This window comes from Loxodonta africana, chromosome 8, assembly GCF_030014295.1.
Source record: "Loxodonta africana isolate mLoxAfr1 chromosome 8, mLoxAfr1.hap2, whole genome shotgun sequence".
In the NCBI taxonomy this organism is placed as follows: Eukaryota; Metazoa; Chordata; class Mammalia; order Proboscidea; family Elephantidae; genus Loxodonta; species Loxodonta africana.
Genome location: NC_087349.1, coordinates 56,723,465 through 56,737,795, shown reverse-complemented (window position 1 = coordinate 56,737,795; position 14,331 = coordinate 56,723,465). Strand labels below are relative to the sequence as shown.

The 14,331-nt window shown below is 38.8% G+C and overlaps 1 protein-coding gene across 3 annotated transcripts in view; it reads left to right on the top strand.

Moving 5' to 3' along the window:
* Positions 1-14,331, top strand: part of ELAPOR2 (endosome-lysosome associated apoptosis and autophagy regulator family member 2) — a 185,676-nt gene that overhangs the window by 121,576 nt on the left and 49,769 nt on the right. For all 3 annotated transcript variants that reach the window (XM_064289935.1, XM_064289937.1, XM_064289936.1), the window contains 4 exons: positions 2,858-3,010; positions 3,682-3,770; positions 12,003-12,183; positions 13,855-13,983. In XM_064289935.1, the coding sequence (XP_064146005.1) occupies positions 2,858-3,010; positions 3,682-3,770; positions 12,003-12,183; positions 13,855-13,983 (552 nt within the window). The remainder of the gene's footprint in view (positions 1-2,857; positions 3,011-3,681; positions 3,771-12,002; positions 12,184-13,854; positions 13,984-14,331) is intronic.

Below are 14,331 nucleotides of genomic sequence, written 5' to 3'. Positions count from 1 at the left end.
AAGCCTTCAAAGGGTGGCTCAAGAAGACAAGGTAAAGTATTGTAATGACACATGCAAAGACCTGGAGTTAAAAAACCAAAAGAGAAGAACACACTTAGTATTTCTCAAGCTGAAAGAACTGAAGAAAAAATTCAAGCCTCAAGTTGCAATAGTGAAGGATTCTGTGGCCAAAATACTGAATGACCCAGGAAACATCCAAAGAAGATGGAAGGAATACATAGTTACCATACCAAAAATAATTGGGTGATGTTCAGCTGTTTCAGGAGGTAGCATATGATCAAGAACTGATGGTACCGGAGGAAGTCTGAAATGAACTCAAGCACTGGCGAAAAACAAGGCTGCAAGAATTGACTGAATACCAATTGAGCTGTTTCAACAGATGGATGGAGCGCTGGTGGTGCTCACTCGTTTATGTAAAGAAATTTTGAAGACAGCCACCTGGGCAACCGACTGGAAGAGATCCATATTTGTTCCCATTCCAAAGAAAGGTGATCCAATAGCATGCAGAAATTATCGAACAATATCATTAATATCACACACAGGTAAACTTTTGCTGAAGATCATTCAAAAGTGGTTGCAGCAGTACCTTGACAGGGAACTTCCAGAAATTGAAGCCAGATTCAGAAGGGGTCACGGAACCAGGGATGTCATTGCTGATGTCAGATGAACCTTGGCCAAAAGCACAGAATACCAGAAAGATGTTTACCTGTGTTTTATTGACTATGCAAAGACATTTGACTGTGTGGATCATATCAAATTATGAATAACATTGAGAAGAATGGAATTACGGAATACTTGACTGTGCTCATGTGGAACCTGTGCATAGACCAAGAGCAAGGCGATACTGCATGGTTTAAAGTCAAGAAAGGTGTGCATCATGTTTGTATCATTTCACCATATTTATTCAATCTGTATGCTGAGCAAATAATTTGAGAAACTGGACTACATGAAGAAGAACATGGCATCAGGATTGAAGGAAGACTCATTAACAACCTGCGTGATGCAGATGACACTACCTTGCTTGCTGAAAGTGAAGAGGACTTGAAACACTTACTGATGAAGATCAAAGACCACAGCCTTCGATATGAATTGCACCTCAACATAGAGAAAACAAAAATCCTCGCCACCGAATCGATAAGCAACATCATGTTAAATGAGAAAAGTTTCAAGTTGTGAAGGGTTTCATTTTACTTGGATCCAGAATCAATGCCCATGGAAGCAGCAGTCAAGAAATGAAATGATGGATTGGGTAAATCTGCTGTAAAAGACCTCTTTAAGTGTTAAAAAGCAAAGATGTCATTTTAAGGACTAAGGTTCGCCTGACCCAAGCCATGGTATTTTCAGTTGTATACATGAGAAAACTGGACTACGAATAAAGAAGACCGAAGAAGAATTATGGTGTTGGCAGAGAGTATTGACCGCCAGAAGAACGAACAAATCTATCTTGGAAGTAGTACAGCCAGAATACTCCTTAGAAGCAAGGATGGGGAGATTTTGTCTCACACACTTTGGACATGTTATCAGGAGGGACCAATCCCTGGAGAAGGACATCATATTTGGTAGAGGGTCAGCAAAAAAGAGGAAGACCCTCAACGAGGTGGATTGACACAGTGGCTGCAACAGTGGGCTGAAGCATAAAGACGATTGCGAGGATGGTGCAGGACCAGGCATTGCTGGGCGATGTTTAGTTCTGTTGTTCATAGGGTCGCTATGAGTTGAGCTGACTGGATGGCACCTAACAACAACAACAACAACAATCTTTATGGGAGCAGATTGCCAGGCCTTTCTCCTGCAGAGCTGCCGGGTGGGTTCAAACAGACAACCTTTTGGTTAACAGCTGAGTGCTTAACCATTGCACCACCATGTTGTTGTTGTTTGGTGCCATCAAGTTGGTTTTTGACTCATAGTGACCCCATGTGATAGGGCAGAACTGCCCCAAAGGGTTTTCTGGGATGTAGTCTTTCTGGGAGTAGATCACCAGGCCTTTGACCTATGGAGTAGCTGGGTGGGTTTTTACTGCCAACCTTTTGATTAGCAGCCAAGAGCTTAACCACTGCACCACCAGAGCTCCTTGTACCACCATAAAAATAATAAAATAGCCATCTTGGTCTGACTGTGTCTCTTAACCTTTTGTGCCTCTCTGACCCCAGCTAGGTGTTTCTTGACCCTGGAGAATGGCTAATAAATTCTGGCGTGGTTCATACTCAGTTAGGCCCACTTTTAATTAAAACAGTGATTCTCCTTTATTGAAGTTTGGCTTATATTTTTCGTTGGAAACTCTGTGGGGCAGTTCCACTCTGTTCTATCGGGTTGCTATGAGTTGGAATTGACTCAGTGACAATGGGTTTGTTTATTTATTTTTAAGTGTACTTGTTCCCATGACGTTAACTCATTAGATCAAAGGCCGAAATTACAAACCAAAAGAAAGTGAAGGGATTCCTAGGGTCTGTGAGGTCTCACCTGTGACTTGATGAGCAGTGGAGAAAAAGGAACTGGTAGCCACAAAGATCAGAGTACAGGTTTTTAGTATTTGAGGGAATCTTAGGATTTATTCTATTTTTGAGTTAGTGGAGTAGCCTTCTGAGACAGCCCTCACTTTATAGAGTTATTATCTCTTATCAAATCTTGGTCTTTTAAGTGTTTGTTCCACTTAAAGTGTTTTATTTAGTATTTATACCAGTTTCTTGTGCATAGTTAATTCTCTCTCAGTATCGAATAAATAAATGAGATAGTGTGTTTGTGGTGGTCTACTATTGTGCTGCTAATATTTCCTTCTGGACAGAAGCAGCGGGTAGGTGCAGATCTCCTTATTGGCATTGGGTCTTCTCCCCCATTCTCTGTTTCCCTTATCACACAGGGGTGGCATACACATCAGAATGCTTTCCGTGCAAGCCAGGCACATTTAGCAACAAACCAGGTTCGTTCAACTGCCAAGTGTGCCCCAGAAACACCTATTCTGAGAAAGGAGCCAAAGAATGCATCCAATGTAAAGAAGACTCCCATTTTTCAGGTAAGACTGGTCTTTGCCAGTTTACACTCTTTGTTCTTTTTTTTTCTGAATTTGTGATTGTAGAGTGTACGTTCGTGTGCTGGAAGTTCACACTTAAAGTATGACGTGAAAGGTAGGCCAGGCACCAGAGTGCTGAAGTAAATCAGTATTAAATGGGTGAAATTTATGACTTTCTGTTATCCCCTTCTGCATTACTTTCCCCTTTGTCTAGAATTTTTTTTATTCCACATCCACAGGTATGTGGATATGTTTATACATATCCTGGTTTGGTTACTGGGTACAAACATATCCACATACCTGTGGAATACTAATGCTAAAAAGAAAGAAAGAAAGAAAAACATTTGTATTGTACTTTTAGGTGTTGGCTGGCATAGAGATGTACTGAAGAGCTTTTAACTTGTTCCAAATTTCCAGTTCAGTGATAATGGAAGAAATCTAATGTCTTCTTAGAAAAACTATGATTCACATCATATATATCGTAGAAACATTGATTGTTCTAGGAAAAATAAAAATGTAGGCTCTTATTTTCTTTAGGCCTTGCAGTTCTACCTAAGTTATTCTGGTAAGGTTACTTTTCCTTTTATAGTTGTTTCCTTTTTCGTTTTATTTTTTGCCTTTTCTCAGATTCACAAAGCAGTGGACCATTTCTGAAATGTATTTTTATGTTGCAGAAGAAGGATCCAGTGAGTGCATCAAACGCCCTCCCTGCACCACAAAAGACTATTTCCAGATCCACACTCCATGTGATGAAGAAGGAAAGGTACATATAGGTAGTGTTCAGTCACCTCCATCCCGAATTTATTTAATCCTCCTCCCAATTTTGAGCAGACTCTAATTTACTCATCGACGGCACTGGGTTTTTTCTAATTTACTCATGAGGGCTTAAGTTAGCTGATTCTAGCACATGCATGCAGGGTAGTATGGAAGAAATTTATGTCTTTAGATTCTGAAGCCTGCCTGCCTGTCTACTGCTTATTGGTGTTGTGAGCGAGTTACTTGATGTCTCTAAACCTCAGTTTTTTCCATCTGTAAAATGGGGATAATATTAGCATCGACTTATAAAACTGCTATGAGAATACATGACATATTGAATGGAAAGTTACTAACACAGTCAGTGCCCAATACATTACTGCTTTTTTTTTTTTTAATAGTTAAACTTTTTCAGAAGTAATCTGAACATCAGGAAGAGCACAGCCTTAAAATGTGCATGGTGACTCACAGGATGGAAATACCCTGTAACTTCTCTTTAATTATCTGGTTACTCAGTAGGTTTTGTCAATAAAAGTTATGCAGCCATAGGCTAATTTAGTTATGGCAGATTACTGTGTAATTGAATTTAGGAAATGCAAAGTAATTACCATATAAATGGCACTTATCCAGGGGAGAAATGCCCCTATGTACTCTACAGTTGACCTGCCATTCTCTTAATTAAAGAATCAGCCTGTGCCAGCTTCTGTCAGTAAGGAGAGACTGACGTTAAAGGGGCTGCTATGCAGGGTTCTTTGTGTATGTTTGCATATTTTGAAATAATCCTTGTGTTTGTTTATGTATTTTGAAATAATGATATTCATTTTCTTGACCTAGCTTGATCAAGAAATATGTATATAAGTATGTATATTATCCAAGCTAGGTCAAGGAAATTTGTTGCTTTCTTTTCTTGTGTTTGTATCCCTAGGTTCTATGCTTTTTTTTTTTCGTAAATTATTTTATTTTTATTGTTGTTGAGAATATACACAGCAAAACATAACACCAATTAAAAAATTTCTACATGTACAATTCAGTGACGTTGTTTACATTCTTCACATTGTGCACCCATTCTCACTCTCTTTTTCTGAGTTGTTTCTGCCCCATTAATATAAACTCACTGCCCCCTAAGTTTCATCTGATCTTTCGAGTTGCTGTTGTCAGTTTCATCCCATATAGATAGATGTTAAAAGAGCTCAGTGCTCAAGGCAGATATTCTTTACGAATTAAGCTAGACATTCTTTACTAGTTAAGCTAAACTATTGTTTGGTTTTAAGAAGACTTCAGGGAATATTTTTGGTTTAAGGTTTGAAAATTTTCTTAGGGAGATAGTTTCAGGGGTTCATTCACCCTCCATAGTGGTCAATGAAAAAGAGGAAGACCCTCAATGAGATGGATTGACACAGTGGCTACAGCAATGAGCTCAAGTATATCAAGGGTTGTGAGGACGGTGAAGGACCGGGCAGTGTTTTGTTCTGTTGTACATAGGGTCGCTATGAGTTGGAACCGACTCTATGGTACCTAACAACAGCAACAACAACAACAACATCACCGTCCATGACTCCAGAAAGTCTAGAGTCCATGAGAATTTCACATTATGTTCCACATTTTCCCTCTTTTGATCAAAGATTCTTCTTCAGAATCTTTGATGAAGATGTCCAGTAACAGTAGCCGGGCACCATCCAGTTATTCTGGTCTCATGGCAAAGGGGGCAGTTATTAATGGAGGTAATTATATGCACATTCCATTTTGTTTTCCTGTTCCCGCCTCTCCTCCTTCCTCTGTTATTGTAGGAGAATAGAGACCAATTGCTGTACATTGGATAGCCGCTTACAAGCTTTTTTTCCTTTTAAACATATTTTATTGTATTTTCAGTGTAGGTTTACACAGCAGTTTAGGTTCCCATTCCACAGCTTCTACACAAGTTGTTCAGTGGCATTGGTTACATTCTTCACAATGCATGAACATTCTCATTATTTCCATTCTGATTGTTCAGTTTCCATTAACCTAGTTCCCATTAACCTAGTTCCCCTGCCCCCTTACATTCTCATCTCTGTTATAAAGTAATCGGTGACTGTTGGTCTCATATAGGTGATTTTTAAAAGAAATTTTTATTGTGCTTTAAGTGAAAGTTTACAAATCAAGTCAGTCTATAATATAAACATTGATATACACCTTGCTATATACCCCTAGTTGTCTCCACCTAATGAGACAGCACACTCTCCACCCTCTGTTTCTATGTCCATTCAGCCATCTTCTGTCCCCCTCTGCCTTCTCATCTCCCCTCCAGACAGGAGCTGCCCACATAGTCTCATGTGTCTACTTGAGCCAAGAAGCTCACTCCTCACCAGAATCATTTTCTGTTTCATAGTCCACTCCAATCCCTGTCTAAAGAGTTGGGTTTGGGAATGGTTCCTGTCTTGGGCTAACAGAAGGTCTGGGGACCATGATCTCCGGGGTCCTTCTAGTTTCAGTCAGACCATTAAGTCTGGTCTTTCTGTGAGAATTTGAGGTCTGCATTCCACTGGTCTCCTGCTCCTTCAGGGATTCTTTGTTGTGTTCCCTGTCAGGGCAGTCATCGGTTATAGCTGGGCACCATCTAGTTCTTCTGGCCTCAGGCTGATGTAGTCTCTGATATAATCTATACTTTTTATTTGTAGTAAATATTTATTAATCTTCCCCTTAAGTCCTTAAGTTTTATTTTTTAAAAGGAATTTACTTTTGTATGCTTAAGACCAAGTGCATTCTGGTTTTTATGGTAGGGCATGTACTTACTGATTCAGAATAATTTGAGGGAAAGCCAATTTAAATAAGTAAAAAATTTCAATGAGAAGTACAACTATTACTTTCAATAGGAACAATAACTCAGACTAACAGCTCTTAACTATAAGGTAAGATCCTGATACCTGTTGTCGTGGGATCAATTCCGACTCACAGCGAACCCATAGGACACAGTAGAACTGCCCTATAGAGTTTCCAAGGAGCACCTGGTGGATTTGAACTGCCAAGCTTTTGGTTAGTAACCACAGTGCTTAACCACTACGCCACCAGGGTTTTCAAGATCCTGATGGCCCTACACTAATGGCCAATTAATACCATTTCTGTTTAGAAAATCTGTGTAGAGAGGTGCTGCTAAGATGGGCTGAAAAGTAATCTGAAATAATGTTTTTTTTTAGCTAAACTTTTTCTAGCTAAAGTTGCCTTACTGAAAAGTAAGACAAAAGTAAATTTAGTTTATTATATATAATAATCATTAAACGAATGAGATCTAGTGAAGAATCTTGACCTTTGATATAATGAAAATATCCAAAGCCAATTTTTATTATATGTCAGTGAGTAGTTGACCAATGTGACAAAATCTAGTTGACCTAAGCTAAAAGAAAGTAAGCCTATCGATGCACACAGTACACACACATAGATATATTTACACATGTACACATCCAGGCATGTTGTATACTCACATACACACAAATTATGTTTTCCTGTCGAGTCTCGGTGAGCTCTGGATGTGCTCTTGGTATACAACATACAATATACTAGTTAGAGTCCACAAACTCAGTGATTTTTTAAAAAAGTGATTTCAGACCTATTTCAAGATACATGTTTTTAACTTCAGAAGTAAATAAAATGCTAAGCAGTGGGAACTTAATGAAATAACATATGTAGTTCAAAATCAGGGTGTTGATTCCTTCTGGAGGCTCTAAGGATCCATGCCTCTCTCCTAGTTTCTGGTGACTGCCTACCATCATTGGTGTTTGCCTTGTAGCTGCACCAACCTAAAGACACTGAATTGTACGTTTTAAATGGATGAATTGTATCAGAATTGTATCTCAATTAAGATGTTAAAAAACCATTTAAAAAAAAAAAGACTACGGGGAAATTTTTACTTCAAACAAATTCAGAAATCCCTAGTCTCTGAGAAATTCCATGTTGTTTTCCCATCTTCCTAATTAAGAAATGTAGGCCCCAAGTATACTTAACTTTAAGCATAAATACTTAAATCGTATAGGAAGAAAGGCAGATCTAAAACCCATACTCCTTTATACCTATTTTTGTACGTCTACTACATCTTACTACTGCTATATAATTGAGAAATACTGTGTTGCAGGTGTCAGGTACTTGGAATAATTTGTAATATTGAAGGTTAAATTAAGGGAAAACAAACTATAAGACAATCTGATACAAAATCACTAGCAACCCCTCGATGATCGTCATGAATTTTCTAGAAACAGAGATGAAGTTATATAGTCTAATACCTTGTCTCAAGAAGGCGTAGAATTCAGCTTCTTTAGTATATTTACATGATTGTGCAGCCATACTCAATCTAATTTTAGAACATTCTCTTGCCCAAATGTTCTGGCTAGAGCCTCCAACACAATGTTAAATTGCCACAGTGACTCCAACATAAAAGAAGAAAGCCTAGACTTCTGGGCATTTGGAAAGGGAATAAAGAGGTAACCACAACGGAAAAGAGAAAAACAGTAAAGGCTTTATAGAAAAGAAATCCAAGTGGATGCTAATATGTAAGCAGGTGAGTTGAGAATGTGGTTAGGGCAGATGTGGATATTGAGTATGACTTTGAAGGAGAGGTCCAACAGAATGTGGCAAAATGGTTGCTAATTTAAGGAGAGACAAATGATGAGTTCCCAGTGGCAGGGGTAAGGAGGCAACTAGTAGTGTTACTGGAATAAGGTTCTTGCCTCTCACTGGTCAAGAATGAGCAGGTAAGGCAATCAGTTTTCCACACAAGCAAAGCTTTATTGAAGAGGCTTGCAAGTGGAGATGAGGAGGGCCTAGAGCAATGCTTACCGCCATCTCCCAGAACAAAACAAGGGCCTGAGTTTTTACAAGTTCTTGGGCGGGAAAAGATTCATGTTTATTCATAGACACAGGTGGGGATATGTTAATTGAGGTGCATGTGCAGCAGCTTTCCTAGATGGCTCCTGTCCCGGAGGCCTCTGGGATTTATATCAGGACTTATTATGGAGTGTCGTGCCTGCTTGGTCTCTTACTCCCCGGGCTCAATTCCCCGGCTGGGGCTGCAGCCCCTCACTGCCCCTGGTGGAAGGTCGCTCAGCAGTCACAGGTGGATATTCTGCACAGGTCCCTGCGCCTGGTTTTCTCCAGCTGCTTTTGAAAGGCAACTTTAAAGAGGTTTGCGGGCTATTTTTAGATACCCTGCCTCATTGTTCTGGGGAATGGCTTTGTTTCTGTGCCCTGGCCCATTTCTTGTTACTTTGTTTGCAGATTTGGGGGACCCTCTGTTTCCTGTCTTACTACGTCTCTAGGTTCCACACTCAACACCCTATTACCTCCCTGATAGTATAGCCTATTTCTCTTTTACTTGCTTCTCCTCTAACCACACCAGTCTCTTTGCTCTTTCTCAAACAGACACCCTCCAATCTCAGGGCCTTTGCTCTCTGTCTTAGTAGCCTGCCTGTCTGGGGCCATTTGAGCCAGAACATCATGGCACACTAGGGGTGGCAGCTGGTAGGCCATTTAAAAACATTTAATTTAGCTCTGATGACTTTAGCCAGCCTATACAGACATGGTGCCTTTGGGCAGGGACGTTTATACATGCCCAGTTTAAAAGTTTGTGAGGAAACTTTCACCAAAAACTCAATGAAAATATCATTATTAAAAAAAAAAAAGTTTGTGAAGAATTTCACCCTCCAAACTCTAGAATTTTATTTTGATACTAGAAATAGTTTCCTATTGATACCTCCACATTTTTTAGATATGTTTTGTTAATATAAGTGGGCACTCTAACTCTTCTGTAGGTTTAATGGTAATCTAGCTAATTTTGGTCTGTTAGGGTTTTGGTTTCATAAAACATTTCATAATTCTCTTTCAACTTGACGAAGAGTGAATTGATAGTTGGTTTTTCACCTGCACTGTGAGCCATCTGGCACTTAGTATCGTTAATATTAATTACTATCTTTCCCTAGTCAGCCAGACTTGAAAGCATCTGTCTCCATTAGAAAGAGAGAGGGAGAATCAATCTGCCATGTGGAACAAGAGGCTTTGTAAATGAAACTTTTACCATTGAGCACTTGAAACTTGACTTCTGAGTGTTTAAAAGTTTAAAGGCGGTGGACATTTTCTAAGTTCTTGAAATGTAGTTTACTTTGATCGAAAGTCTCGTGGTTAGCTCACTTGTTCAAATGTATTTGCATATTTTCTAATTTTTACCCTCACCAAACTGACTCTTTCTGACTAGTGGCTTTACCACTTACTAGAGGTGTATGGTTGGGGGGCAAGTTGTTTACCAGCTCTAATCAGGGGTTTCCCTGCTTACAAACTTGAGGATAATATTACCTACCTCCCGGAGAGGTTGAGAGGATGACATGGTGTGCCCCAGGCTCATGAACTGGCACTCAGCCTCAGTGACATCCCCCATCCCCCATCCCCCATCCCCACCCCCACGTGGCAATCGGTTATTCCCAGCTCTGCAGAATCTCACAGGTAATCCAAAGCAATTTTAACTGATGTAAAAATAAATCAGCAAATTAGTGAATTGACTTGAATTTGAGATTTGTTTTGTATATTAAGCCAGAAATTTTAAAAGACAGTCCCCCAAATACAATGTTTCACTTGCTTGGATATATCCGAATTTCATTTGCTTTTCTCATGGAGCTGAGAGCCCCTTATGGATATAGGATCTAATTTATTTGTTCAGCTACTTAGAAAGCCCCAGCAGGAGTGGCCATTATTTTACAGATAATCGGAGATGCAGATGGGTGAAGTGGCTGGTTAAATTGAACCATGACGTAGGTTGTAAAATGAATGCGTGAAAGAGAGTTTGAAAAAGAAAAAAAAGTTATTTATAATTCTGTTGAGATATCTACCTTTTAAACCATTGCCTTAAGTATCATTCTTCAGATAAAGTGAATTTACTCTTCCATAAGAGAATACTTGAGAATAAAATTGAGTGCTCACAGGGGCTTACTATATGATTTTTCTATTAACTGGAAATAACTATAGAGAATTGCCTTTAAATTTGGTTCTCCAGCTTCATTATTAGACTTATTACTTTAGAAGTTGTTTTTAAGGGGAAAGAATACTTTCAGCAGATTATATTCCTAATGAAAGGCAATTTTAGTCTTTTTTAAAAACGATATTTACTTATAAAAGAGCTGATTTTTTTCCTTTTCTCTTTGTTTTTAGAATACTTTTTTTTTTGCTAAGCGTATCAATTTAATTTTGAGACGGCTAAGGCATGTTAGTGTTTCTGGCTTCAAAAAGAGAGAAACTAGTGTTATAACAGCCTAGGGTCTGGCTGAGGTGTAGCTATTTTCTTACACTTTGTTTTATGTGGTGATGTGTGCCCATGTGAGAGAATAAAAGCTTAAGATGTGAAACACTTTAATTCCTTGAAGGCAGGGGCTGTGTCATCCTAATGTTCACAGCACATGGAACGGGATCTAGTAGCCCCTGGAGAAAATGCTTTAGCTGTAACACTTATAGTCTAATATTAGTTTACTGGAAAGAACTCAGAGAGCGACTACAAGTATTTATAAAATGTTGTCGTGTGCCATCTAATCAATTCTGACCCCTAGCGACCCTGTAAGACGGAGTAGAACTGCCCCATAGGATGTCCTAGGCTGCGGAACTGACTCGACAGCACCTAACAACAATCTTTATGGGAGCAGATTGCTGGGTCTTTGCTCCCTCAAAGCCACTGGTGGTTTCAAACCACTAACCTTTCAGTCTGCATCTGAGTACTTATGTAGCCATTGGGTCACCAGGACTCCTTATTTATGGAAATAACAGGATTCAGATTTGAAGGTTGATAAGTATATGTGTGTGTATTTATATGCGTATATATATATTTAATAATCTTTTTTTGTGTGATTATGTGCTGTGAGTGGGGGAGGGGAAAAGAATAGTGAAGGTCCCAATATAAAACCTTGTATTGGTTATGGAATAAAGTGAATGAGTGGATGGAAGAATAAGGGCCATAATCATCTTATTGATATTTTAAAGAGGGATTTCATGAAATAACAGACATGATATTTATCAGGTAAAGCCATCTGTAGCTTAGAATAAAAAAATTGGGGAGTAAGGGTTATTTCCTCCCAAAAGCTTTCTCTTTTTTTCTTATTTTGTCGCTAATGTTGTAGATTCTCTTTAGCCTAGCCCTTCTGTCACTTATTTAGATTTTTCATAGTTGTCAGTTTAACATTTTTGTTGTTGGAACTTTAAAGCAAATACAGCATGTTATGTGATTTGCATACTTTTTTGGCAGACACAGATAATGTACAAGTGGATAGAGCCCAAAATCTGCAGGGAGGACCTCACAGATGCTATTAGGTTGCCCCCTTCTGGAGAGAAGAGGAATTGTCCGCCTTGCAATCCTGGATTTTATAACAGTGGATCGTCGTCTTGCCACCCCTGTCCTCCTGGCATGTTTTCAGATGGAACAAAGGGTAGGAAGTCAGTTGATCCAAGAATTGGACCTTTAGCAAAATGAACTTGTTGGAATACTGTGACCTTGTCCTAAATTGTTTTTATAGAAGTATCCTTTCAAATACACGACTTCTTATAGGGACTGAAGAAGAGTTGAGCAAAATGATGATTGACTTGTTAGACTGCGGTGACTTATTTAACGTATCACGTGGATAGCTTTGTGTAACAGCCTCTTAAAGGGATGACTTTTTATCTTTGGAGATTTATAGGAAAATTCCAACATATTAATGTTAATGTTAAGCACTCCTGTCCCAGTGTGTGTGTAAAAGTACGTTTGTATTCCCAAACCAAAACCAAACCTGCTGCCGTCGAGTCCCGACCCTATAGGACAGAGTAGAACTGCCCTGTAGAGTTTCCAAGGAGCACCTGGCGGACTCGAACCGCCGACCTCCTGGTTAGCAGCCGTAGCACTTAACCGCTACACCACCAGGGTTTCCACATTTATATTATATAAGTAAAAAAAAAGTTATTTCTTCTACTTCAGATGTGGAGTAATGGATCACAGTTTATGCCATGGTAGTAGCAAAACTTGCTAATTTTGATCATATGGCAATTAAAATAGTCCCTCAGTAGATTATTTAAAAAGTATACAATCGGGAAATTTTTAGTACTTACCAAATAATACAGACAATGGTTACAGAAATTGTTTTAATTTTAGTAGACAAAAACTACAATACATTTTAGTTGTAGGTATCAATCTAATTTGAAAAAAAAAAATTTGAAGAGGACCATATATTTGATATCCAGAGCCTTTGGGATATAGCATAAAAAGGACTCTGGAGTCAAATTAATTTGGATTTGAACCCATGTCCTGTTTACTACTAATAGTAAAAAATTTACTTATGCCTTTATTTAAGCTCTTTGAGCTTCAATTTTGTCATCTGTAAAATTAGGGCTAGTAATATTTAGCTCATTGTTAAGCATGTTAAATAAGATGTCTCTTGCGGTACTTTGGCACCAGGAAGTGCTTGCTTAGTGAATATTTTCTCTCCCTATTCCCTTCAGATGATGATGCAGAGGGTTTTGGCTAAATTTAAAAGTCGTTGGAAAAGAGCCTTCCAGTTCAATGTTGCAGATGTTAATTTAAATCAGGCTTATTTATAAACTTAACTCTTTCCAGTGTCTGAACCCTTCAACGTCCTAAGCCATTTCTCAGCATAGTCAATGTTTGAACTTCAAGTAATTAGTCCGTAATTAAATGGTATTAATGTTGTGGTTAAGTTTAATAAGCAATGGGTAGGGTGAAATATCTCCTTATTTGTAAGGTGGAGAGAACTGATTCTAAGATTTCATATAGGAGAACTTGACGTTGACTTACTTTTATTGTGGAGGGGATTTAGGATTAGCAGTTACTTCTAGAGTTAAAGGGAAATGTTTATTTTAAAAGATTCTGTATTCTCCCCCCTCCCCCCACATTGGTCAATTATATATGCATATGTTAGATCCAGGGTTTTTTTCTTTCCAGATTGCTTTTGAAAAAGTTATCAATTTCTAAGGGAATTAATCCAATATCTCTCCTTCCCACATCCCTCTCTGCTAATTAAAGAAGTTTAGCAGTACTTGGTACAGGGCAAGAGGAAGTTGTCCAGATGCAGTTTAATTGTAATCGTTTGCCTGCTTGTCTCCTGTAGAGTGTAGACCTTGTCCAGCAGGAACAGAGCCTGCACTCGGATTTGAATATAAATGGTGGAATGTCCTTCCTGGCAACATGAAAACTTCCTGCTTCAATGTGGGAAATTCAAAGTGTGACGGGATGAATGGTGAGTTCAGAATCAGCTCACGTGGTGCATTTTGGCAGCAGTGATGATCACTCTTGGACTCAGCCCTCTGAAAACATTTTTGCCTGTATTTGTCTCAAGTGGTTTGTCACTGAGCCACAGTGAGGGGTTAGATGATCTCAAACTTTTTTGCTTACGAAGCCTGTGTTTATGAAATATGTATGAATTCCGCTTCCTGAAAGGTTCAAAATGTAGCAGAGTCCTTATAGGGTGGTTCTGAATTTTATTTGTTTTTGCATTTTAAGTGTTTAGAGAGCTAAGACTTGGATGTTCTGCACCATTTGCTGGTTGAATGATGACAGTATCTATGTGTGTATTTTTAAACTTGAT